The 27,243-nt window shown below is 37.5% G+C and overlaps 1 protein-coding gene across 1 annotated transcript in view; it reads right to left on the minus strand.

The window, feature by feature from the left end:
- Positions 1-27,243, minus strand: part of GALK2 (galactokinase 2) — a 48,956-nt gene that overhangs the window by 11,132 nt on the left and 10,581 nt on the right. Inside the window, exons 5-8 of the mRNA XM_075714344.1 lie at positions 25,553-25,699; positions 12,406-12,504; positions 9,519-9,671; positions 4,485-4,695 (exon numbers count right to left, since the gene is read on the minus strand). Of these exons, the coding sequence (XP_075570459.1) occupies positions 4,485-4,695; positions 9,519-9,671; positions 12,406-12,504; positions 25,553-25,699 (610 nt within the window). The remainder of the gene's footprint in view (positions 1-4,484; positions 4,696-9,518; positions 9,672-12,405; positions 12,505-25,552; positions 25,700-27,243) is intronic.

Genomic DNA, 27,243 nt, shown 5'->3' on the forward strand with positions numbered 1-27,243 from the left:
TTTCAAAGAGGACATGATGAATTGTCTACAAGGAATCTCCTCCACTGTTAACTGCTTTGTATTACCAGTCCTTATCTATTTTTCAGAGAATGTCAGCAACTTTTGCTGACCCTCTGTGGATTCTTTGCACCCCAGCTTTGCTCCTCTGCAGAGGACCTCTGTAATGTCATCCATGAACAGGCAGATTCAATTCACTTACAAACCACCAAATGCCCTTGAAAGAAATGGTGACATTTTTCCAGTGCGCTAATAGCTCACACTGCAGCAAGAACCTTCCAACTCGTTAAGACACAGCAGACTAACATTAATGAAAGTTTGTCCAAAATCTATATAAAACTTAAAAAAATAAAAAAACTCCTGGGCTATTAGTCCCAAACAACTGTGGGTTAATTAAATGTAACTGGGAAGTTTACTGTGGGTTTTCAACTGTATGGTCATATTTTTAATTTTAGGTTTACAAAAATTGTGCAAACCTGTCCACTCCATTTACAGGGATTTTTTTCTTTATAATTAAATGTTGTGGCTTCTCAGCAACGCACATTATTTGTTACAACTTCAACTTCAGCAGATTCCTTTCTTTAGAGGCTTCCTGTACAATTCTATCTGACCTTTAGCTAAAGACCAACCTCTTTAGGCTATATATTTTTTTTCTAGTTGCTTTGGCAGCTTCTTAAGATACGTTTCGCTGTAGATTAATGAGCTACACATGGCTGATGGGACTGTTAGAAATTTACAACAGGAAAAACTCACTGGCGCAAAATCATGTAGGGGACAGTTTCTACCACCATTACTCATGTGGAATAGTACCCCTCTCTGTTAGGCATCCTGCTGATTGAACATGATGAGGGTGAAGGTTTCTGGCTCATAATGTATATAAGAAAATGCTGCCAGATGGCTTTAATTTGAGCCAGATTGTGAACCCCCTACTCAAAGTGAGGAACAGTTACTCTACTGAGACTGCTCAAGTAACTGTTTGTAATCTCGCTTTCTGAAAATAAACCAGGGGACGAGTCATTGCTGGATTCAGTGACCCATTTAGCAGACACCTGCTTTGAGATTATGGTAACTACTGGTTTAAAGTGATTTCTCCTCCAGAGGAATGCTAGCTTTTGCAAGCCTTTAGCAAGGCTTTTGCAACTAACCTAGACCATTTAGTGCCTGTGCCTAACCTGTGGCACACCCCAAAGGCCTGCATCCTCCATGTAGCTGTATGGGGTCTGCCTGGAGCAGCCACCTCTCCGGGGCTCATCCCAAGTAAACCGTGTTTTTGTGGAAGGGGACGGTATGTTCCCAAATTCCTCCATGACACGGATCAGGCTGAAGCTGGAGTAGGCACCTGGATGCTCAAGCTGGGAAGCGCCCTTAGGTCTACCAGTTTGGAGGTAACTTCTGTTCTTGTAAAGCAAGGGCCCTCTACTAATGCACACGACAAAGCTTTATGTATCCCAGAGCAGCCTGACAGAACATCTGAGAGTCCACCTTCACGTACGCCTGTCTCTGCAAATAAAGTTGAAACTGTTCTTGCACTGAGATCACCATTAATACAAATTACTTGGCAGTGGGAATGAAAGGCTATTCAAGCAGCACTCACTGAAGCTACAGCACAGATTTGGAATTCTCCTTCCAGGGGACAAGTAGGAAGGCAGTTAAACAGCCAAAGCTGCACAGCAAATGGGTGCCTGCTCCTCCCATGGTGATTTCATTCCTAGGTTTAAATGTCAAAATTAGATTACAATTTTGTTCATGAAAAGGAAAAATGGGTTTAAAAATACCTCATTTATGAAGGAAAAAAACATTTCATGGTTAAAGGAATACACTGTTTTATGGGAGAATATCTTTGTGGTGAAGCTTGAAGTACTTAATGTCCCACAATCACCACACACTAAATGTTCTGTGAAGCACTCAAGTCCAAGCCAAATTATGGCACAGTGCACCTTGGAAAGTAATAAATATTATTTTTTCTGGAGATGTTCAGAAGTCACAAGTGCAATCCACGTATAAACACTTGCAAGGGCAATTTAAACTCAGGATTTTGAGTTGGCCAAGGAACAACTGCAAGAAGTTTAACGAGGGTTTATGCACCACCTGTACTTCTCCAAACGTGGGGAGGAAGTGGTCTGTACAGTGGGGAACTGCAGAAATCCTTGATTTACCTGCCTATAAAAGGGACATGAAGTTGCTGTCTGATTCCAGACCTGGACTGGGACTCTCCCAAAGCCTGTCCGTACCATTTTTCTTTGGGATGTGGAGTTTTTATCTGATCAGCCTTATACACTTATAAAATTTTATGTAAGTATACAGTACCATCACTGGAGAAGTAGAGGAGAGGAAGCTAGACTTAAGACTAAAATAATATTTACAGAGCACTTCCAAATTCTTAAACATGAGATACAGTGCCAGTACAAAACCGTACTTGTAACTATCACTGGACTTTGAATAATACAAAAAATTAAAGCTACTGACAATTTATATTCAGCCACAGAGAAAACTCAGAATTCAGTAAATTATCTAAATAGTAATTCTCATGCAAATAATTTACCCTTAACATAATAACATTTTATCAGAAAAGTTGGTAAAATGTGTACAAAGGAAGAAAGATACCCTAAATGTTATGGTTCCTTCTTCATGTTGAACAAAAACGTTCAACAACATTCTGAAATTCTCTACAGAGATTACTTATTTGTCGGTATGTTTTCTCTCACTTGAAGAAGCCAGGTGTTGTCATTAAAATACAGTGGGAAAGTAGAAGGGAAATAAGAAAAATATTTTTGTCAAACAGCCTCTGGTTTTCCAAAGCCAACGTAAAATGTAATTTGTTTAGTGTGTAACAAAAACAAACAGTGGATTTAGATTCCTTCTTTCTGTGTCTGTCTTGTTTCTTCTTTGCATATAGTTTTACAGAAATCTGTTATTTAATTTTATATTGTACATGTGAAGAGGCTTTCAGCATAACCCATTTTAATTGGCCTTATCAAATGAAATCATGGTCATGCAAGTTTAAGAAATTCTGTTCAGCAAACATCTGCAAACGCTATTCAGAGCTGCAGTATAAAATTTCCTTTGAGTTTCTTCTATAGCTTTCATGTTTAAATTTTTTTATCCAGACTTTGGTTTTTGAAAAAAATTTAAATAACCTGTATAAACAATTCAATTCTACAGAACTGTAGAATTTTGTTTTATAAACCAGGTGCAAGGAGTATAAACATCTGTAAGTTAATAGTCTTGTATTGCTTCATGAAGGGGAGAGTAAGGGGACAGCATTAAAGATTTATAACCTTGTAGTTTCCCATGAAAACATTGCAGAGTGCAGATACATGGTTCAGTATATCTCTCATGTACATACAGCACAGAGTTATCATAACACTTTCTATGGAGATAAAGAGCTGGATTAAGATACCACATTCCATGCTGGTACCCCCTGGCAGTGCAATTAGACAATAAGATAGTTTCATACTCTCTGATACCACTGGGGCGCAAAACAGGTTCTAGATTCAGGACCTGATCCTTAGTAAATACATAAAGTTTACAATTGTTACTTAAATATAAGCATCAGTATACATAGATATGCTACTGATTTACATACATCAAATATATACGTCCCTGAAAGTAGTCTTGGGAAGGACTGGCAAGGATACAATTCACCTACAAAACAGTAGCAAGTATTAAGGCCACAGAATGGAAACAAGGAAGGAAGGATTATTTTAAGTTCTTAAAGAAAGATTCTCATCTCAGTTGGAAACCTGTTATGAATGCAAATTAATTATTTAATAAACGCTCTATTATTCAGTATTATTAGCAACCCTACTACATACATCCAGGATCCATTCCATGTGTGCCAATGCTCATGACTACATAGTACAATTGTAAGCAATAATACATAGGAAATACTTTAAATAGTAAATTGTTCACTTCCACCAGCATTTTCCTAAAAGAAAAAAAAAAAAAATATTGATAGTGAAAGAAACTTCTTTCTCAGGAGAGACCTAGACCACTTGCTGCCCCGTGCACATTTTATGAAGTGATCGTGTATTTATCAATTCAAAACCAGAAACACAAGCTTCATCTGTGCCAGTCTTTAACACCAGTTAAGGGAGAGCAAACAGGATTCATTTTAATGATGCTGTACCCATCCAAATGTTTGGGTTTGTAAGAGCTATTGTCTAAAAAGTAAGCCTAGTTTAGACTTTTCCCTAGAATAAAACCTGGGTTATTTAGAGATGATTCTAAAACAGCACAGGTTAATCTAAAATAGTAAGTGATCTGCTATTTCTACTATTTTAGAAACAGTTCAATAAAAATAAAAGTTTTGCTCTATTTTAACTTAAAAGTTAGAATGAAAATTGTGGTATCAATTTGCTCACCTGCCACCCAAGATTCTGGGGAAGTATCCTGCCAAGACTTCTACTTGCACTACTTATTAATACATAAACTTTTATATAACACAAACATTGTACACTAAAAAACACCATTTCATATATGCTTACCATCTTGCGTGTTTTGACTAAGGATCTGAGAGCAGAGCTCCTCCAGGCTAATTCCCAGGCATTTACAAATTTCCTCTGTGCTGTAAGGCTCAGGATGTAATACCTCCTCGATAATGGTTAGCATTTCCTCTAGGCTAACTCCTAGCTTGGTTTGCACATCATGAAGTCTCAACATTTTTTTCCAGTCCAAGCCTTTTGACTTTGAGAGAAGCTAAAATTAAAAAAAATAAAACAGAAAATATTGTGCCTTCCTGTTTAAAACTATTTAATTGTCCATAAGCACTTTTAAGACCGATTTGCTCTTTTCACTTAATTGGTACCCATCAGAAGCTACTTTCTATAGTACACAGTAGATAATAATTTCTATTTATTTACAAAAAGTCTGTGAATGATAGATATTCTTCCCCAAAATCAGATACTGGCATTATTTGTGTGATTATCAAATAACTGATTTATCCTTTTCCATGGATGTTGTTACTTCAAGCACTTTTACAACTACATTCAGACAACTGCTTATACAAATGGTATGATATTATAACACTAAAAGTCCCTAAGAAGTCTGTTTCTGTACTGTTAGAATTTGCTCTAACATTTAAAACTGTTTGACCTTTCCAATATGCTCCTGGATGAACATTTGAGTTTGTCATTAAAACCCTTTCTCATAATAGCCTTAAAAATATGAAAGTAGGCATAAGATTTGTGTGGGAGAATTAACCATAACCTTTCTCAATCTCTGGAGTTCGAAGTAAATTTTAAGTACGTTCTTCTAACATCTAATTTAAAGGAAGTTTTGAGCCTTAGGGGAAGGTTACAACCTGTTAGTCAGAATCTGTGCTGTTCCTAGATGATTGCTATGATGCTAATTAGTTATAGATATATCTGGTTTTCCCACTCCAGACAACGATGTCATGCTTTGTGTATCTTTGTGATATTTTGGCAACTGACAGTAGTTACTTCAACAACCAGGATCCTAAAAAGAAATATGTCAAAGAGGCTTTTCTCTGGAAGGTTGCTGCATGTGTTGATGCTCTCATGTGCCTAATGAAAATGGTTGAGCAAAGCAGCTTTCCTCATAAAGTGGAATATTTTTAATGTTATTAATTATAGAGCACTAAGTGATCATTGTGGGATCCTACTGACATATCACCTTTAATTTCAACACAATAATACAGAGTAAGACACAGATTAGCAGGTACATGCAAATGTTGTTTTACTGTATTCATAAGCACATGACGTACCTTCAATTCTGCACCATTTAAGTTGAGATTAAAGCTTCCAAGTATGCCAGATCAGGCTGTACATTTGCAGACAGTTTAAACCAGTGCAGCAAGACCAGGGAATGAAATCCTTTTCCTATTCAAATCAGCATTAAAACCTCTCATCAACAGGGTCAAGATTTCACCCAGTGTGTTTTGTTATTCGTTTCAGTAACACTGTTTTTGAGTGACATTGGTTTGCAGTAATTTACATCTCAATTCAGCAAAGCCATTTAACTTCCCAGGTTAAAAAAAATCATGGGATTTACATACATGTCTGAAAAGTATTTGCTTTGCTTTCTGCAAAGTTACAGCATGAAATTTAAGCAGAATATCTGCTACCCAACTATCTGCTATAGGCTCTCACCCTCCTGCTATCCTCCAACAGTGCTTTTGCAGAGGCTTTTCCAGTTTTGCTTTATTACAGTATATAAAAATTAACTACTTTTGGTGCCATCTAGTGACTTGCTAAGATTTATGTGAGGCTTAGTAGAGCAGAACAAACAAAATTCAATCAAAATCCAAATCATATGACTCTGTCGCCATCTAAAACCCAGTTTTGTATGCTCAGTGGTAGAGAAAGAAGCAGCACTGTCCAGTGGCTAATGTAGAAATCAGAGTGAGAAAATTTTCTTGTAAAAGACTGATTAAGTCACTTCTGGCCTGCTTTTCAAAGGCTCTGAGTACCTAGAACTCCATCGCCTTTATGTAATTGTATTTAGGTTACTCATCAATAAGTTAGAAAAACAATTATTGCTTCATTTTTTTTACTTAAATACTAAACATCTCTTATGTTGGTGCATGTTTGTGACATGGTCTTAAATCTGCTTCAAGGTGCTAAATGAATGGAATTTTTTTTCCTCATACTTTAATCCTACTGTTCAGCATCCTCTAGACTTTATTACCAGAAGTTAAGCTGAACTAAGAATTTACAAAAAATAATGTTCTATAAGGTAACAAAAATTTTTCTACTTCCTTTTTTAATAAATAATCCCCTGTAGAAATATGTCATGTGTTGTTACATCTGTTCCCATTTCTATACTTCAAGGGAGATGCATTATTTTAGACGAGCTAACTGTGCTGGGGTTTTACAGGTCAAATGTTCCAAATGGAAACTGACCCTGTCAAGACAGTGGGCGGGGCTTTGTTGGAAAGGTCTATACTGTTTATAGCAAAGTTTCAATTCTAACAGCACTGGGAAAAATGTTATGGGCAAACAGAAGTGATTTTTGAAAATAATCTAGCTCCAGCAGCTCAAATTGTAATAGGCACAGAACAGAAATGGGAAAAACTCCCATCTATTAAGTGTACAAAAGTAATCCCAATACTGATCCCACAGTTGGATATTTTCTTAATGATCTCTGACTAGATGGATTAAAGATGTGGACATCATCCAGCTGGCTCTTAACTGCCAGGATACAGCATCTGTAGACTTTATTGTCCTTTATTGTTCAACACAGGCACACTGGAGAACTGTAAGTAACTGAGAGGAAAACATACTTAGTAAATGATGGGACAAATATAAATAAAAGAAAGTCTGACTAGGAGTAAGTATAGGAATACTTAGCCCTTATATAGCAACATCACTTTCTCACACTTTACATTTCTATAATGTCATCTGAGCATCTTTCCGCATTTCACAAATGTTAGTTGATTAACTATATGGCATTGCAGTTGCAGACATTCTTGGCACCACTCTATAGCTGACAGTGAAGCGAACCACACACGGTGAAGCAGGGGAGATCACAGCATTCACTAATGTTCATTCATCCTGCAGCACCTACTGTGCAACTTTTCTGAAGTATAAAGTACAAGTTAATTTCCTTTGGAACTGCGAGTGTTCTGCAGAACGTAAGTGTCTTTAAGCATACCGTTTAATGGAGTACAGGAAAGCACTCAAAGGCTACAACAATAGAGAAAGGGAAAAAAAAAAAAAACCAAAAAAAAAAAACCCAAGCAAAAGAATGACTGTCCAGAAGAGAAGGGAAAGGAACATTTGAACATGAGAAAGATAATTCTGTGAGGATGATCAAGAGCTCACTCATTATTGTGAGGCCCAGCATGTTATTTCATAGTTCCATTAGCTTAATGGTGCTTAAAAGACTTCCCTGCTTCCACTTACATACCTGCCCTCCTTCACCCCACTGTGACCTGTTCCTAAAGACAGTCTTTTCCTGGCTCAACATATTTTTATAGTGTGTGCAACTTTCCATCTGGGTAGCATATGTTTAAAAATAGACAGGTGTATGTTGTTAGTCTCCTTAAAAACAAGCATCTGCTAAAGGTACCTTTTTAAAGAGTGCTTCACAGCTAATAGGAATGTAGAAAAAAATCATCTTTCCTTACCACCTTTTCAGTTTACTGCACAGGACCAACAATTTAGAGCAATTTAGAAAACTGTGATTCAATTCACAAAATCTGGTATATGGAACAATACTTCAAAAGGTCTTACAACTTAATGCACTCGTAGTTTGCCTTCTAGAATACATCATCTGTGAAGGCTCTCTTGTTTCTTACGCAAAAAAAATTCCAAAAGAAGCTCTTCCTAAAATACATACTTAGTCGATTAACTATTCTAAATTACAGGTTTATCAGTTATACCAGGACCAACACACAGAGAGGTCCTTACCTTGATTTTCTTAATGGTATATGAATCTTTTTAACTTCAGTGACAACAGCTTTAACTGTGGTCACTGGTGCTCTTATTTTTACTGTGTCTTATATACACCTAAAATGCAGCTATGTTCTTTATACTTGAGTTTAAAGTCCATTTAAAAAGTCATCTGAAGTCTAGCTTCCCTCCTCAAAAAATATCTCAACAAAGTATTTTATATTACATTTTGTCAGTATCTGATCATTTCTTCAACCTTGGGGTTTTTTTTTTTTTTTTTTTAGCATTAACTATGGGAATTTTTCATAGAATTACGATGCCAACAAATGCTCAAAGTACTTTTGAGTATTGCTCAGATTTTGGCCAAATGTTTTGTGGCAAGGAGTTCCACACTACAGATTTAAAACTTTCATCTAGACTTTATAACCTAAATTCTGTTCTTTCACACAGGACACTATGTTGATTCCTCAATCTAATCAAAGCAAAATCCACTGTATTCCTGTAACAAACTCAAATCAAACCCTAGATCTACACATTCCTAAATGTAAGGTCTACAAAATCCAGAATTAAAGTGGAACTTAGGTTTTTTCATGTTCAAATTCCATACATTTTAGAGATAACTGCAAACTGGAAGCACAACCTAAATGTTGGGTTTTGATTCAAGCCCGATTTTAAACTTCACACTGACATACATGCTGCTATTTGGCATTTCCAATATTACTTCCAGGCCACCAACTAACAGCTTTGATGTCCTCTAAATCCTAGAAAATACACATGTATTGCCATATATACATACAAACATGTGACCACACTGGTTGCTTTCCATTATTTGTCATTATTCAGCTTTAATTAGAAACAGTCTATCTTATTAACTGAGAATATTTTTTGCTGCAAAATAGACTTATTTCCTCAATTGAAATATAGTACAAAATAAATTGAATAGAAGATTATGTGATTTAGTTCTATATAAGGGCACAGTCCTTGCACTTCCATTAAACTCGGCAGGAGTTCTGTTTCTGCAGAGATGGAGGTGTCTGGTTCTGGAAAGAAAAATGATACTTAAAGTAGCACCTAGCCAGGTGTTAAAGACACGACTGGTCAGAAGTGGAAAAAAAGCACATATTTAGATGAAGGTTTCATTAGAGTTTGACATAAGCCATACGTTACCTTTGTAGCCAGACGACACTCCATTACCCTAATATTGTAATGAGAAGTTGCTGCTTTATTCATTTCAACACAACTGTTAGCAATAACAAACGCTGCTCCACTTGGAAGTCTAACATCAGTTGCCCTCAGAGGACTGAACTCTATCAACTTGGCCTATTGAAAGAAAAGTGAATGGTTAGTTTTAATTTACTACTAGCTAATGGTGCACTTAGTTCTATAAATCAAATGCAAATTTGCATGTTTTTTCTCTTGAAAATCCAGGGGCAGTTAAGGAAAGAAAACTGACATGAAACAGTGAGAAAAGAGGTTTAACTTCATTGGCCAAGTTACACATACATTTCAAACCTTGCCCTTGTAGCTGGATTTTAAAATGTTTCCATTAAGTCTTTGGGTTTTTTCAGCATTTCACAGAACCCCACCCAACCTATTTTTCTTGCCTGTTTAAGACAACAGTTTTTCTTTGATCTACAGAAAAGTACCAGGCCTGGCTGAAGCTAATGTGCGTGCCACTAGAAACAAGGGGCTTCACATTCCCTTCACCAATGTCCATCTCCTCCTTAGTTTTCTGATTTTCCACTAAATCAAGATTAGTTCACAGGGGTACAGAATACTACCAAAATCTTAAGATTGACTGGAGATGCTGATCATGTTACATAGAGACAATCAAACAGAGAAATGAAATAAAACTATATATAAAAGTGTAGTTACTGTCTCCTTCCTTCTGACATAAGAGACTGTCTTGCCTCGCAGATGCCTTATACAGGCTGTGTAAGATGTTCCCAACATTTTGTGACCTTTTCATGGAATAAGCTAGGCATCCATTAATTAAATAATTCAGGATGTAATGTAATCAAGAGATTAAATTCACATCTGGTTTTTCATTGGGATAAGTTGTAAATCATGTGCCCTGCTTTGGCTTCTTAGAATAGACTGTAACTCTGCAAGCAGGGACATCTTACTGGTTTTGGCATTGTTCACTCCCAGAGAGTTCCTTGAGCAGCTAGAGTGCTAAATAAACAATGACAAATCTGCTTGTACATTATGTACAGCATGTGTGTTACTCCCTGCCATTGAGATTCTGGACCACGTCACAAAGTTACTATCAAGACAGACAAGCTTGCTTACATTTAAATATACCCTTTAAAAACTGCTACATTAGATCAGAATGTACCACTAAGCTGGTCCAGTGTCCTGTTTCTGATAGTAGCCATAAATGGATATTTAGAGGGAATATAAAAATAGGGCATATACAAAGCAATCTCTTTTTCGGGTATATTTTTCTAGCTTCCCACAAGCAAAGATTACAGTGGTTACACTTACACTGGAAGACACATCAGACTATTATGTTTAATAGCTACAAATAGGCTATCAGTGAATCCAAGAAGGTCTTTTTTGAATCCTTTTTAAACTTTTGCCTTCCACAATGTACGGTATTTCTCAATTTAGCAATGAATGTTTTGGAAAAAAAAAAAAACCCCAAACTTCCTTGTTTGTTTTTAACAAGCTGCTTGCTAATGTCATTGTGTTTCTATTAGTTCTTTGGTTATGAAAAACATTGAATTCTCAATTTACCTTCTCTTACCCATTCTGGGGTTTTACAGAGCTTCAAAATATCACCCTCAAAAGATATTTGTTTTCCAAGCTAGAAAGTTTTAAATTATTCAGTCAATGCTCGTATAAAAAATAGCTTTGATCAACCTCAGTGTCCTGCACTGCATTTTTCTCATTCTAGTATTTTTTTTTGAGATGGGATGTCAGAACTGCATTCAGCTTCAAGTACACTGCAGCAAGGATATTTTCTGGTTTGTTCACAATTTCTTTTCTAATATTTTCTAACATTTTCTTTGCCTTTTTGATCACCATCTCTATATATCAGAAAACCCTCCACTTATATGATCATCTGTGTATATGCCAGGAAAATATGCTGCTTCCTTCAGCATTCATGTAGCTGCATGTTTACTACTAACAGTATCTAAGTGTGAAGGAAAAGTGTAGAGTAGGTACAGGTGATGTGAAATTGAAAATACATGTGCCTCATGATGGAATTAAATGTTTAGTGTAATTGTAGGAAATAGCTTATTTTCTGTATAAGCTTATCCAAGATACGGCATTAAGGAACAAAAGCTGTAGAGATGTAATATCATAATTATAAGCGAAGTAAAGGTTGTCATAAAATGCTACATTAATTTCAACAGAAGTATTTTGACAGGTTTTAGTTTTGAATATTTGTAGTCCTGTGCACCTTCTGGGACAGTAGATGAACTCCACTGTAAATTCCACTGCAAGCATTCATGCATAACTTGGCAGGTCCTGTATATCATTGCTAGTCCACCTTCTGTTACCATGTTTAAGACAGCTAAATGCCTTCTACATCAGAATCCAGCCACAGAATTGTCTGGAATTAGCAAAACGGGGGAAAAAAAAGTCTCCATTGTCTTTGTAACTGGACCTGGCAAAACCTCCTAGAACTGTCTGGTTATAAGAAGTTTCAAGAAAGCATTTTTGTAATAATTATCCCATTTGCACTGAATACAAGGCATACCGACCATTCAGATTTCATTATATGGGAAACATTCTAAGTTCAGTGATGAATTAGTCAAATAGTGTGGAACCTGGTGCTCTTCTAGAGTACATCTTTCCCCAAGTCTTTTCTTTCCTCCTTCTTGCCATTTCTCATTTTCATCATCTTATTCCTTCAAACTTGTCAGACTCAATTGTACACAATTTTATACATATAATTCCTGTTTCATTTGCATACCCATGGTGCTTATACTGCTTACTAAAGTATTCCAGTTTCTTGTCTTTCTGCTAGATACATATGAAGATACTTTTTTGTTTACATAAATTAATATTACGTTGTTAGTTTAGGCTACAAAGATCCACGTACAGTTCCTTCTTCTGCCAGAAAAGAGATCGACTGGTCCATTCCTCCACCTTCTGTGCCAATGTAACGTTCGCTCTTTGTGCAAATTTCTGCAAGTTCCACCTGAAAAAAAACATTAACATGTGAACCTTCAGCCAAGGTTAAAGATGATATTCAGACTAGATATAAGGAAGAAATTTTTTATGATGAGGGTGAGACGCTGGAACAGCTGCCTAGAGACTGGTAGATGCCCAATCCCTGGAAACATTCAAGCTCAGGTTGGACAGGGCTCTGAGCAACCTGATATAGTGGAAGATGTCCCTGCTCCCTGCAGGGGGGTGCACTAGATGACCTTTAAAGGTCCCTTCCAACCCAAACTATTCTATGATACTTTTATACTCCTTACATATGAACTAGTGAGAAAACAAAGGAGATAACAATAGAGCTCTGAAACCACTGTCTCTCACACACCAAGTAGTGTAAACTGGTATCAACCAGGATGCCGCATGGTCCCTTTTTTCTTTTCTTCTGAAGCAAAACAGAATCAACTATTCAGCCTCCACTGGACCCACCATAGCCAGATGCTTTTCAGGGTATCCTTGTTTAGACACTTAACTCTTGTAGCTGTCCTCCTCCCACGTTCCTCGTTCACCTCACACTCCGCCATCCCAGTAGCCAATATTTTGTTGATTTCTTAGGTGAATCCAGCTATATATGCATCTTGGTAGCTTACAGAAAAATGGCCAGTTGTTACTTTATACTATTTCAATGCACTGACTCCATAAGCAGAAATTATGTATTGAACCTAACTCAGAAAGCCCTTCACACTGTAAATACTGTAATCAGTGGTGCTTGTCATTTCTCCTTGAGATACTGTACTCTGCTTGCATTGTTTATCTGAACTAATTTGTAACTATATGTGATTTGCATTCTTTTGTGACATTTTAGGCATATCTTTGTGTATTCTGATACCTGCAGGTCAGAGGATACTACGGGAGGGTGGAATATCACTATCATAACAGTCAAAAATAATAATTTACAGTAAAGCTTTCCGCCATCAGGCCAAGTCAAAACAAAACACAAGAGAAGCCTTGGAGAATGGTCGAAGAACACAGACTAGTCAAAAGGAAAGCATCTGTGTCCCCACACTATGACCCCTACCAGTTTGTTTTTCTAAGCACAAGGTAACCACAGGGAAGATGGGAAAAGAACTTTAGAAAAGCTGCAGTCCGTTTTCCAGTCTGGTGGCAAAGTCAGATTGAGACTCCCCACTAAGGATGTAGCATCACAGGATTTAAACAAGCTCACCAGCAAGGCAGGGACATTAGCCAGCACACAGCTGTAAAAGGCAGCAGATAGAGGCAGTAAATCACCATCCTAAGAGAGGTATGTGCAGGGTGCCTGCCTGCTTGCTCACTCAATTTCTGTAATGGCACCACAGAGAAAGTTGTAAAATTGGTGCTTAGATCAATGTAATCAGGCTCAACTGTTTGCAAATGCACTAACGACCAGTTTACTCAGCTCACAATGCAGTTATGGCCAATAAGCCTTAGGCTGATGAGCAGAAGTTATCAAAAGAACATTAACAAAGTTACTCTAAAACTATGCAGGCTGGATCTCTTTGAATCAAACATGGTAAATGACCACTCACAAGAACAAGACCATTAATGAGAGAACAGAGAAAGTACAATCAGCAAAAATAATCTCCTTTTCTGCACTGCCTTTCCTTTGTTTATTTTGATAATTTTGAAGAGATAATGCTGCTTTTATTTTTCTTGAGAAAGTATAGGAACGTCACACATTTTGGTGTTCCTTCTTTTTAACAAAAGCCATCTCCCAGTGCCTGACTGTTGCTGAAGATCAGGTTCATCACAATTCATTTTTCCTCCCTCGTCCCACATCCACTCCAAGAAGTCCCATTTCCAGTTTGAACCTTAGACCTCTTCATCCCATCAATGAAAGTTTTAACATCCAGTCACTATGTGTCCCTGCTCCACTACAAGTTGGCGATAATTCTGAATGAAATGTTAACAAAGGTAATGATGCTTTTTTTCCCCCCATTTAATGCTAAAACACTCAGCAACAGCTCCACAGAAAAGAAAGAACAAACCTCCACTCACAGCAGTCTCTAGATGCTCTCTCTCCTTTTCACATGTGAAGGTACGCCTATTTACAAACATCTGTTGCTGGGATGTGGAAATGCCAGCATGTTTCAGCCAGTTCTGCTGAACCTGCCTTTTGCTCCTCTGAGAACAGAGCAATACCACATCCCTGCTTTTTGTAGCCACTGGCAGGAGACATCAGACTGGAGTTCATGAATATTACTCACTGGCAGCAACAGAAACTTCTCCACGCTGGCTGAAACACCACGCCAGCACACTGGTCATGCACACTTAAATAGGAGCTGTGGCTGTGCAAACCTGGCCTGAAGTACAGCTCCTGAGGTACTCACAATGTATATTCCACTCTTGGGCACAGCTGCCTGAGGTATTAATTTCATCTGCAATTACCAGATAAAGCTTTGCAAAGAAGAAATTAAGCATTTCACCCTTCACTTAGTCTGGCTGCATGTCATCTCCATATACACATCAGCTACCACTTGATTGCTTAAATCGTTTAGACTTTATGAGCCTGGGCTTATTAAATAAATATCAGGAGACGTCTTGCAGAGGAGGAATGTTAACAATTAGGACAGTGCCACTCCCCTGTCCCTTTACATGGTCTGGTGAATTGTGCCTGGTTAAGCATTGGGCCTTGCTTAGTCCCAACTCACCAGCTGTCCAGCTGCGTATGCTGGGCTAACAGCGCTGTTTGAGCTTGAGCAACTTTTGTTTTGAAACTCAGCAAGGATTGGCAGGACCACCAAGTAGTAACTGGCAAGGGTTGAGAAGAACCCTCTCCACAAGACAGCCCAAGGCGTCCCTGAAACATTATTTGGTTTCTAATTTAAACAGGCCCTTGCTGACACAGGCTGGCCTTCTAATACTAGGATGAGAAGCATGTGAATGGAGAGGAAATTGTCATCTGTATAGAAAGCAGTTTCTACTTACTATTGAGACAAATGGGCAAATGTTTGCCTTTTTGCTAAAACGAGTGAAAGGGTAAAGTTCAGAGGAACTGAACTGTAGCATTGGAAACGAATGTGAAGACTAAACTGTGTGTACATATTTGATACTTGGAAAAGGACAGCCGCATGACTGAAAGAGTGAACAACATCAGGAGGTCTGGGCTCAATTTCTAGCTCCGCATTCAGTTTCTTGTGATTCAGGGAAAGTCCCTTTAATTCATCATGGCTCCACTTCCTCAATCAAATGAGGAGTATCTTCCCCCTCTTTGCAATTAGTAATTGCTACTTGGGATTCTTAGATGATAATGCTGTAACTACGTGTGACTTCATTACTAGAAACTGAAAAAAACACATTTTGCTACACAAGTTCTCTGACTTTAGGCTTCCACAGAAAACATCTCTAAGGTAAAAATTTGCTATAACCACGTAATAAAAGGAAATAACTTTAGTTTATCTCAGAGCAATGCTTTGTTCCCATTCAACTTGCAACACTCAGAAGCTCTTTAGGGCAGGGACTGTTTGAATCATCTGATATTTACATCTCTCTGTAGTGTATGTCTCACCTGTAAAAATACAGAGCTTCTCAGCTCCCAGATGTCACTACACAATTTGGCAACATCTCAAATGTATGTCTGAACAATACCTAGGCATGCATCACCTTCTTCCTCCTGGCTGCGCTGCAGTTCTTGCAGAGAAGTAACTCAGAGCATTCTCATAGCCACAGTTAGGGGGACCGTACCCCAGGCTACACCACGCCTGCCAGGCAGGTAGGTCAGAGGAGGCCAGCCACTCCTTGGTAGGTCTCAAAGTACAACTGTTATGCATATAAAATAAACAATGTCACCCCTATTGAGTTCTGCAGGAGTCCTAAACAGGCATTCTTGTAGAGCTAGGTGAAAGCAGACATTCGTTCTTAATGAAGCACCGTTAAGAAAAATGCAGAAAGAATAAACCCCATCTGCACATAGACTACACTTCCATCCCATTTATTCTGATCCGTACGAGAGGTCGCTTTGAGCCAACCACAAAACATAACTAGTTCTACGCACCCAAGACTCATTAGCATGGTTTTTCCATCCCTAAAGCAGTATTTCAAAACCACTAATAGATCATAATTTAAGTCTTGATAGAATTTTACATACTGTACTTTAAAAGCATTCCTATAAGGCTGCTGTTATCTTCAATTTAGAGACAGGACAGATATTTACATGATTTGTTCAAAGTCATGTGAATCAGTCACAAAGCTGAAATGAGAATTCAAAACCCTCCCTATTTCCAGTATTGTGGCTTATTTCTCTAAAGAACATGGTCTCAGGGAAACCTTTGCAGGGTGCATTTAAAATCTTTTTAAGATGATGGTAATGAAAAGTAGAACAAAAAGATGCTAAAATCAAAGTAAAAATGGGTCTGAACAGTAGCATTATGACTCTAGGAAAAAATGACTTAATCGGATGAATCAAAAATTTCCTTATCCCAATGTTCTGTGATCCACATATGCTACTGCCCTCTGAATTTCTGTGTTGTTCTTACAGGAAGTTGTTCAAACAGGACTGGCTAGATCAGGTCATCATTTGTGAATAATAACTATCATGCAGACAGTAAGTCCTAAGCTGCCATCTACCCTATTAAACAAGCAAACTGATATATTTAATGTAGTAATTAAAAAAGTAAAGCTCAAACATCAGATGTTTCCTTTGATCTTGCCACCTCTCCCCCTGCCCAAAAAAAAACCCTAGCCAAGAAGGGAAGTGCATATAATGCCCATGAGTAAGTAAGGGGTTGTCAGCTAGCTAAAATTATTTAAACGACTTGGGTCAGAATAAAAATATAGAATATATTAACATAAAAGCAGCCTTTGTGTGTCAAACCAATGTCACTTCTAGTTCTGTATCTTGTACCTGACAGTGGACTCTTAGTATGGACCAAAGGCCAAGTATAGATGACATTTCCTCCAAACGTTATTTTTTGGTAAAGAGCTTCCTGAGCTGAATGTGAATTCCGTACACTTAGTTACCAGCAATGGATTTCTTATATATGAACTTGTCCAGACTCCCTTTTAACTCATTCAAAATTTTAACATGTAGAACATCCAGTAACAAGGACTTCTACAACTTGTCAGGTGAAGAACCATTTCCTTTTGTTGATTATTAACATGCACCTGACTAGCTTCATTTAATACCTTCTGGCTCTTATAATGAGAGGGGCAATGAACAATTGATTCCTATCCAATCCATCGATTACATTCATCATTTCATGGACCTCTATCACTTCCTCCTTCAAATGCTTTTTTTCCAAAGAGTCCCAGCTTACTTTTATGGAGGTCATTCTGTACCTTTGATCATCCATGTGGCTTTTCCTTGAATCTTTTCCAGTTTAACTATCTTGGTTGGCAGGAAAGGAGACAGGCAGACTTACAGCTTTTCTTAGACTACCTTAGAGAAAATGTCACTATATGTTTTACTATTTTTATGTGGCAAATGAGTCACATAAAATGTGTGTTAATTAGTGCTGACATAGACATATGGTAATGCAACCTCAACCAGTTCAGCACTACTATTCCACTTCTTTCGCTGAGGTTACCGTCCTGACACCACAGTCAACAGGAGACATTATGTGACCACGTCAGCCACTCCTGTGCAAAGTCCCTTTGTTTAAACCTGCTTTGCAGCAGCATGGCTGAAGCAAACTGTTCCCTTTTGCTGACTGTAGTGAGGTCTCTAAAGATGAGTGACAGTAAGCAGGGAAGCTGGGATGCAAACTTAAATATCTAAAGTTAGTCTAGCAATACCCTGAGCTATTTTGTATAATTGGTCTGTTCAGCCTCTGAACACGGGAAAGGGATAAGCATAACATGACAGCAGTAGTAGCTGGTAGGCGAGTTAAACCTTGAAGTCTCCCTGGTGATCTGTCAAGAAACACCAAATATTGCAGCTTTTGAATGCCAGACCCAATATGATACATACAAATGCAAACAGTGCTTTTATGTCTGTTGGCAAGTACACATGCCAGGTTGGCTGTGCTTCCATGTGAGTATCAGTGAGTTACGTGATATATTCAGTTTAACATTTTGGTTGTTTATTCAACAAAAAAAGATACAACATATTAAATGAGAATATCCATAATTAAAGCAATACAAAGCAACATCATTGGGAGTAGAATCTCAGTGCATACAATTTACTCACTTGCCTAATAAGCAATTAAGCATTAAGAAATTTATGTGAAGTAATAATCTATTTAAGGAAGCCACTGTCTCTCAAGGATTTCAAAACTGAACTCTTAGGTTTTAGACAACTTTAGTTGGAGCATTTGGAAAAAGCTAAAACTAACAATGTACAAAATGTGTTTTTTCCAGGCTGTTCCTTTTCAGAAGCTTAATTCTAAAGTCTGCTCAGAAATGTATCCTATTGCAGGAGGCAGTGCTTACCAGTTTGTCTACCAGGCAACTGGCCCCCATGTGCAGACCTAGGCTAGCCTTTGATCTAAAAGCTCTACTAACTACCTCTGCTTTTTGTTTGAAACAATTTAAGGTTCTCCCTGATAAGGAGCAAGTAAATCTTGGGTTACAAAGAAAGAAATTACTACCACTTAAAACTGTTTTATCTTTGAGCCACAAGATTTCCTATCCAGCATGCAGAAAGTCTAATCTGGGAAATCATATTAGTCAAGATATAACTTAGTCTGACAAAGAAGGGTTGTGATTTTTTATTATTAGTTGCCTTACGTGTAGTTACTTTAGATGGAGAGATTTCTTGTAATAAGAACTCATCAATAGCTCTGCATCATATTACCTTGTTTTGGATTTTTAATGGAAAAAGTGGGTTATCAGTAAGATGATACTTTTCACTAGTATATATTTTTTCTGCTTGTTTACTTTTCAATATGAAACACCTAAAATTCAGGTTTTGATTTTCAGCTGAGTATTTTTGGTCTTTCAAAAATGTTGAAGAACTGATAAAAGAATATTTTTCTGACTGTTTCCAGGCACAAGCCAACATTGTATTAGATTTGGCCATATATACCCAGATACTTCAGCAGCATGATAAATTATGAACCACCCGATACAGCCCATTTGATTCTCCGTTGCCCCATCATTTATTTTAGTTTCTCTAAGTTTGATGTTATTGATTATGAACATGAAGGCCTAAATGTACAAAGGTATTTAGGTATACAAGGAATAATGAAAGTGAGCAGATGATCACTTATAAAAAAATTTCCCCAAACCAGAAACCTAAAGAATTATCTGAGTGAGAACAGATAAGGGAGTTTCACCTTTAATAGTCCCCTTGCTCACAAAGAGGCCAAGGGCCAACTGCTCTGATTTTCACTCATGCAATGGGTCTGGACAGTATGTAAACTGTGACAGAATTTGTCCCTATATAACTGTCACTGTCAATATGTTCCATACCAGTGATCAATCCCTTTCAATCTCACATAGACCTTTAAAGAAGTAAACTTGTGTAAGATTAAACCCCTTAAAAGAGTAAGACAATTAGTGAGTAGGAGACAGGCAAATATTTGTTAGTAAAACAGAATTAGTGTTGCTTAGTATTTTTTTGGAACAGCTCACCCTACATTACCCAGAAACTTGATATATACAAATCCAGAATGACAGCAGCCAAAATAAAGCAACCTTCTCTATAAAATGATAGTATTAAATTACATCTGCCTCAGTGGCTTTATGTAAGTTCATTTTGGCCAAGTTAAACATGCTAAATTTTCTATATATAACAACGCAGGAGTAGTGATAGCTAATCTTTAAAATAAAAAAAAAAATTTCTCCCTGTTTTAAATTTTATTGTTCATGAAGGGAAGCTCCATGAAGAAAATATATTTGGTAATATGAGTTATTTTTAGACTGTCATTTTCAGTGCTCCAAAATTCTCTTCAGCATGCTAATTCAAGTAACTGGAGTATTTAAATATCTATTGAGCCAAAAGTCCTGTGCGTACATTTACTCTCTCTACAGCAATACAGTAATGGTTCCCCAATGCACATTCATTAACATTTTGGCCAGTTTAATCTGAAAAGTCATACTCAGTCTGCTGCTTCCCTTTACAACAAATAATGTTGGTTATTTTATGGCAAATTTAGTGTAGATTTTCTATGAAATTCTACAGGGTTTGGCTCACAGCACAGAGGACTGAAAACAGAGGAGAAACATTTACAGATAAAGATGAGTATTTTACAGTAAGAAGAAAACATTCTCCATTGCTTAAGGCATATTTAAAGTTTAGTTAGATGTTGATTTTTTTTTCAATCTGTGCATGTTTTATACATATATATATGCACAAAAATAACTTCTGAAATATTAAGGTACCATGTTTCATTCATTAAGGTATAAAATTATGCCCAAATTTTGAGGTTATTTTTACCACCAGGAATGTCATTATTTTTAATATCTGGTCTTGACTACGAATAGATTGCTGAAAGTTAGCATCTGCTTCCAGTTTGCATACAAAATCTCAATTAGCTAAACTTCATATGTGTTTTGCAAGGTAATTATGCTTACTTTTTTCCAAAATGGGAAAATATTTGTCAGATAGTATCTGGATGTCCTCATAAGCACAGCAATCTTAGCTTGACTTCGTCTGCCCTCTAACATGCTCAAATAGAAGGTTATCAATTTGGCTGATGAGAGATTACGGCCTTTGATTACCACTGCTCCAAAGTACTCTGTTTCTCTTGATTACAAACACACGTAGTCAAACTTAACAAGTTAAAGAACCCTGGTTTTTAATTCCACAGGGAGAAAGGAACTTTAACATTTCTCAATATTAACAGTACTTTAAAATACAATATCTGTGTACCATTTTTTGTGTAAGCAATTTGAGCTTTTCATATAAATAACCTGAGAGTGCATCTACCAAACATTTTTGATGCAGCAATATTATAAAATAATCCTAACCACTATTATCAGCACACGTTACTAATTTCAAAGTCACACTATCAGTATGAATACTCACAGATATTCTTGCCAGATAGCTACACGCTAAAGCCCTATTGCACATCAGAAAAATTATTAGGAAGTGGTAAAGTATTCAATTAAAGCCCTTTCCTTAATATATACAGGCTTCAGCAACAAAGTAGATAGGACTCCAGTTGGCCTATCTATTCTCCCACTGAAATCAATGACATTACCAGGTATTGTAACTGTTTAAGTATAGGACAATATTGAATGTTTTGAAAATCCCACACTTAAATTCATCTGAGCCACAGTTTGAGAAAATTTAAGCCAATGGACACTGTGCCATTACAGATTAGATTTAGGTCCTTTATTTATCATTCTGTCTGACTCAGATTTTTCCTCAGTCTAGCTAGAGACAAATATAATTCAGCTTCCTATGCTCAACATTTCACATGAAATTAAATAAACCCTATCCGCTTTTGATCTATTTTTCCCAATAAGTATGTGCACAGCTGCCCAGCTTTGAGCAACAGAAAAAATGTTAGGGTGGCTGAACAGAACTTAGTACCACAAGATTTAACATTTGGACAGCAACACCATCATCACGTCTTTCAAGTAAATCTAGTTATTCAAAAGTACTAAGTGATTTTCTGTACTCATTAATTCTTACCATGAAACACAAAGCTGGGACAATTTAGAGCATTATTCTATTTCCTTTACAAAAAGTATCTTCTCCTGATGAAAAGTTGTACAAAAGATTGATTTTGTAACAGTAAAATAAAAATCACTTTAAAATCAAAAGCTAATACTGTTCCTTGAGTGATGCCAACACAGTCTTAGACTGGTATCCTGTTTAGAGGAGAAAAATGGATTCTTTTTAAAGATCGCATTCTAAATTTTCCATCTTGTTATTTCAATGCTATTGCACTGCTGCAACTGGTTAGCACTGCACATCTGGCTGAATTGTCTTGGACTGGTATTTTCCCTAAACTATTGTGTATGTGTGTGATGGGTTTTTTAAAAAAAATATTGTATGCACACTGAAACAATGCCCTATTGCAGACTGCTACACACAATAATTAGTGAGAGCATTTTTTTTTCTGATTTTGTTTTCAACGTCAAAAAAGTGCTATTTTTAAAGTAAGCCACCATGAAATTCTAGCCATGCTTTTACAATTCTTTTCATTTTGGTTTTTTTTGGCTCTTAATCTCATAGGCCCAAACTTCACACTGGAAGTGTTATCTCATAAAAGCTTGACATTTCAACGACTTTTACTCTACAGCTACTATTTTAAACTTACATTTATCAGGAAAAAGAGCATATAACTCAAATATTCTCATAAAAATAGCTTCACAGAAACAAAACAGATAAATGTTCCCTTCAGTAAAAGGTCAATTTTTCATAACTTTGGCTACAGAAGCCCTACAATTCAGCCAAATTTGATTCCAAAGCCAAAAGGTTCTATGTCCTACCGCTGCAAACCATCATATTAAGATTTTGCAAAGTCCATCAGACTAGTGAGGGGCAAAAAGTCAATCTTTTCTCATAAAATTACCACCATGACCAAATATTGTTACTTATAAATACTACCATTTACAACATTTGCAACTCTTAAGCATTTGAAAAAAAAAAAGACAGAGGGGAGAGGTAAAGCGGTATTTCTTCCTTAAAAATAAACAAACACATAAATATCCAGAGCGCTAAAAATGCAAGGTCCTGGTTTACTTTGAGTAGAAGGGATCTGGAAAGCCCCTATTTCTGGTCAGCTAAGAATTCCCCTGCCATGGGGGAGCTCCCAGCTGATACACAGCCAGCATTACTGGATCCTGCACAGATACCATTTGACACCAGCAAAGGATGCATTAGGAGCTGGAAAGAAGTGGCCAGAGCACGTTCTATACTTCTGAGGGCTCACATGCCTAGATTGCTCTAATTTATATTCCGACTAGCTCTGCCTTATACAAGGCAGTTCTGCGAGGCTAAGCATAAATTCAGCGCAACAGAGAATCTGGATTTAGCTAGATATAAGAGGTCTCTAATGCGAAATCATAAATTAGCCAAGAACACTGAACTTGTTTTTACTGTCCTGTAAGATTTGGGCAAACTTAGAGCCTGGACAAAAGTAATCAGTCTTCAGAGCTATCATCCTCTGTCTTAACCACCACAACCAGGTGTCCTGGTCTATGCAAGCGCACAAAACTTTGGATATGTTCTTAACTGTGCTTCTATGTTGGCTATTGGGAATTCTCATCTGTACATTAATTGCTCATTTTTCATCACAAGTGCAAAATTTTTGGCTGCAGACAGCAGGATTTCCTGACAAAAATGTGCAACCGTGTCTCGTGTTTGTCCAACTATATTTGAGACACAAGATTAACTTTCAGCACATTTTCCAACCAGCAAGCAGAAGAGATTTTGGGTTGATTGAACAGGACACATGAGGAGAAGGAAAGACGTTCAGTGGAGTCTGTGTCTTCCTTCTGTTCCTCCATGAGTTTCTATGAAAATGCCAAAAGGAGTTTTGCACCTTTCTTTAGAACAGGTCTGGCATAATGCCGGCTGGTACTCCCAAGCCATGTGTCAATTCAGCTCAAGCTACATGCTGTATCATTTATTCTCTGAAGAAAGCTGTGCAGTATTTCTTGGAATAATGAAAACCTGGCTTCTGGTTTTCCAGATACAGATTTCTACTACCTAGTAAATTTTGGGCTTTCTGACCTCTGTCAGTTTTATGGATTTTGCAGATATGCAATTTCTGAACACACGCACTCCAGTGATTTTGATCAGTAGTTCCCAAGCTTAGCTCATTTAGTTACCACCATCAGAGATGGTGCTGACCTGTGATAAGACCATCTATGCAACACCAGAAGCTTCTTGCCAGGCCAGGTACACATGTATAAAGAAGCATGTCTGTCACCTCCAACCCTCTTACTGCAAAGTCTCATTCATCAAAGTGGGATCCTCAATTCCATGTTTTCATCCACCACTGCACTACATGGCTCGCCTCACAAACTAGAGCCTCTGTTAAGCGTCCAATCTCTTACATACCTTTTGACCACACATCGCACCAACACAAAGAAGGGTGACAGTGACTGTAGCCACATCCTCCTACATAAAAAAGCCACCCTGCCTCACCAATCCTGCTTCTTGCTGCCTTAACCCTGTTTGATACCTTCCTGAAGCAAGCACTGTGAGCTGTGCAATGTGGGATGGGGCACTTACAGCTGAGCGGATTGCTGCAGCTGCAGCTACATAGAGAAGCAAGTCACAACTGATCAGCAAAAACCTTCTGTGTGGATCTGTTTACCTCATGGCTCTGATAAGTGCTTGTATACAAGCACAGTTAACAGCTGCCATCATCATGTACTGCTTTAAGTTGGCTTTGTACCACAATTTGGGAATGTCTGCCTTAGACAATAGGCACAAATATGCCTAGCAGTCACATTTAGATCTGTTCTTTTCTCTTCCTGACAATGTTCTAATTTAAGATCCTAGTTTCACTTAACCGGACATTTTTACTGGAGAGAACTTCATTCCCATATGGCACCTTCAAGGACCACAACTCCTCCAGAAATTTTTATTACATGAGCCAAATTCTGCTAACAGTTGTACTGCTAACAGGTCACATACTTGGGGTTTGCTTTTAGACTAATGTTTGTTTAAAAAAGTGAGGAATAAATTCTGGATTGTAAATATGTTCATTCCAAAAAAACCGTGAAGAGAATAAGGAGAGTCAGATGGAAGAATTTTACCTCTGCTTTGTGCTGATTATATAATTTATCAAGAAATTGTTCCACAGGCCTCCAACAGATGCTCTGCTGTTAAAGCCATGAAAAGTCATCCAGGGAGAGGGTAAAGGCCTTGGGGGTGTGGTCCACATGCTTTAGCACATATATCCTCAGTCCTGGCCTGCAGATAGCACATCTGGTCCAGGCATGGACCTGATGGTTGGCCAAAATACAGGCTTACAATAACGCTCCTTTTTTCAGCTTTAATGTAAGCCCGTTTTCTTGCCAAATTCAAATCCTGCCAAAATTTGGCCAAATATGTTCGCTCAATTGTGCAATATCTTAAGTTTATATCCAACAACTCTTTGCAAAAACAATTGTTTCGTGTTTTTAATGTTTACAGGCATTAACAATATTTAATTTTAAGTAGAATTTTACTGCTGACACTCTCGTGTTTTACAGTAAATTACCTTAGAGAGGGTTTTTCCATTAGCTCTTAGTGTCACGAGTCCTGCACAGCACACCAAAGCACTGGAGCTAGAGAGACCAGAACTTGGAGGGATGGTTCCATCTAGCAGACAATTCATTCCAGTTGGGTTATTAAGACCAAAATGTTCCTAACAATGAAAAAATAAACAATCTCAGTTTCAAGTACAGACAGGCTCAGGCTTGCAATTATCTGATACTTAGAAAGAGAATCTTTCTGCTGAGTTGCTGGAACCAAGGACCTGCTTCTGGTATCTCCAAAATAAAGTAAAATTTTCATTCTATTCCTTAAGAACAAAGCCAATGGTAGGGCTTCAGCCAAAGGTATGTCTGCAATTCCTGTACACAAACATATATGAGCTGCCAAAACTGTACCCCACGCAGAATTCAGTATGGGCTAAACGCCCAAGAATTTACCAAGCTTCGTGGGTGGGTTTTGCAGTAACTGGCTCTGCTCTGAGCTGCCGTGGTGACAGTACCAGAGGTTACCAATAATTTTATACCCTACTTTTGTCCTTTTCTCCACAGTCCCCACTTAAGGCACCCTAAAGAGCTTGAGGTCCACTTTATGCTTCACTTCTAATGCTGGCATGTGCTATTAGGGAGCCACATCATGCTGATGGGGAACTAGTAGCAATGCAGCTGTATTCAAAGCTAGATACTCCTATCTCCTGAAGCGCCCACAGGCTGACACTGAGAAAACCACAATGGTACTTGAAGGACACTATGCTTTAGGAGGCACAAAGACACACCTACCAACAGCGATGGTCTCTGTCATGCTATTTTGAGAATAAAGTTTAAAATATTTTTACATACATGATAGATATCACAGATAATACACGTAATCCAGAAGTCATAAATCCTCATGTACATACTCTTCGAATTATACTCTTCAGTTGCTTTGTCTTTTTTTTTATAATCACTTTAATATAAATTTCTCTCTGTTGTTAGTTTGAAATAAACATGCAGTACTTATTAAAAAATCATTGAATGTATATGGGGGTATATTAATAGCTACATTCTGATACAGATTTACATGTCAATAAACTACGTTACAATGTCAATAATCAGGAAAAATTGCACTGTTTCCATAAAGAAATACCTGCCTTCAAAAGATTTCTATTACTCTTCCTGAAACAACTTCAACCATAAATGCCAATGGTAGAGATCAGCAAACACAAAGAGCCTCCTTTAATGTTTTCTACCATCACTTCAAATAATTTTAAATTTCCCTTTCTACAAATACAAGGGAATTCATACCTGAAATACTATTGCTGCCCATTCCCCTTCATGAAGAACACTAGACAGGCTTGTTCAAAAACAGAAAATGCTTGAGTAACGAGAAACTGATCCACAGTTTCTGGATTGTCTTGAATGTGAATCAGGCTTGCAAACTTATCACGCTATGTTTAAATAGAAAACGTACTTCAGTTTCAAAAATGAAAATGGACTTTGCCAAGTTCTGCAATAGTTCTGTCCCAAAAGGATAGCATGTTCAACTTAATATAAACAGATTATCCCGCTGGACCCTCTGAGTGCTTGTATTTCAGTGTTTCTTAAGTTTGTAACATTTATGCTTATTTTCTGCCAGTGCTAGAGTCTGCAAACCTGCTTTGCAAATTAACCTTCAAGTATGAAAGCTTGTCCTTAGGAAAGAAATCTCAGTAGCAGACTG

The sequence above is a fragment of the Pelecanus crispus genome, chromosome 7 (genome assembly GCF_030463565.1).
Source record: "Pelecanus crispus isolate bPelCri1 chromosome 7, bPelCri1.pri, whole genome shotgun sequence".
Lineage (NCBI taxonomy): Eukaryota > Metazoa > Chordata > Aves > Pelecaniformes > Pelecanidae > Pelecanus > Pelecanus crispus.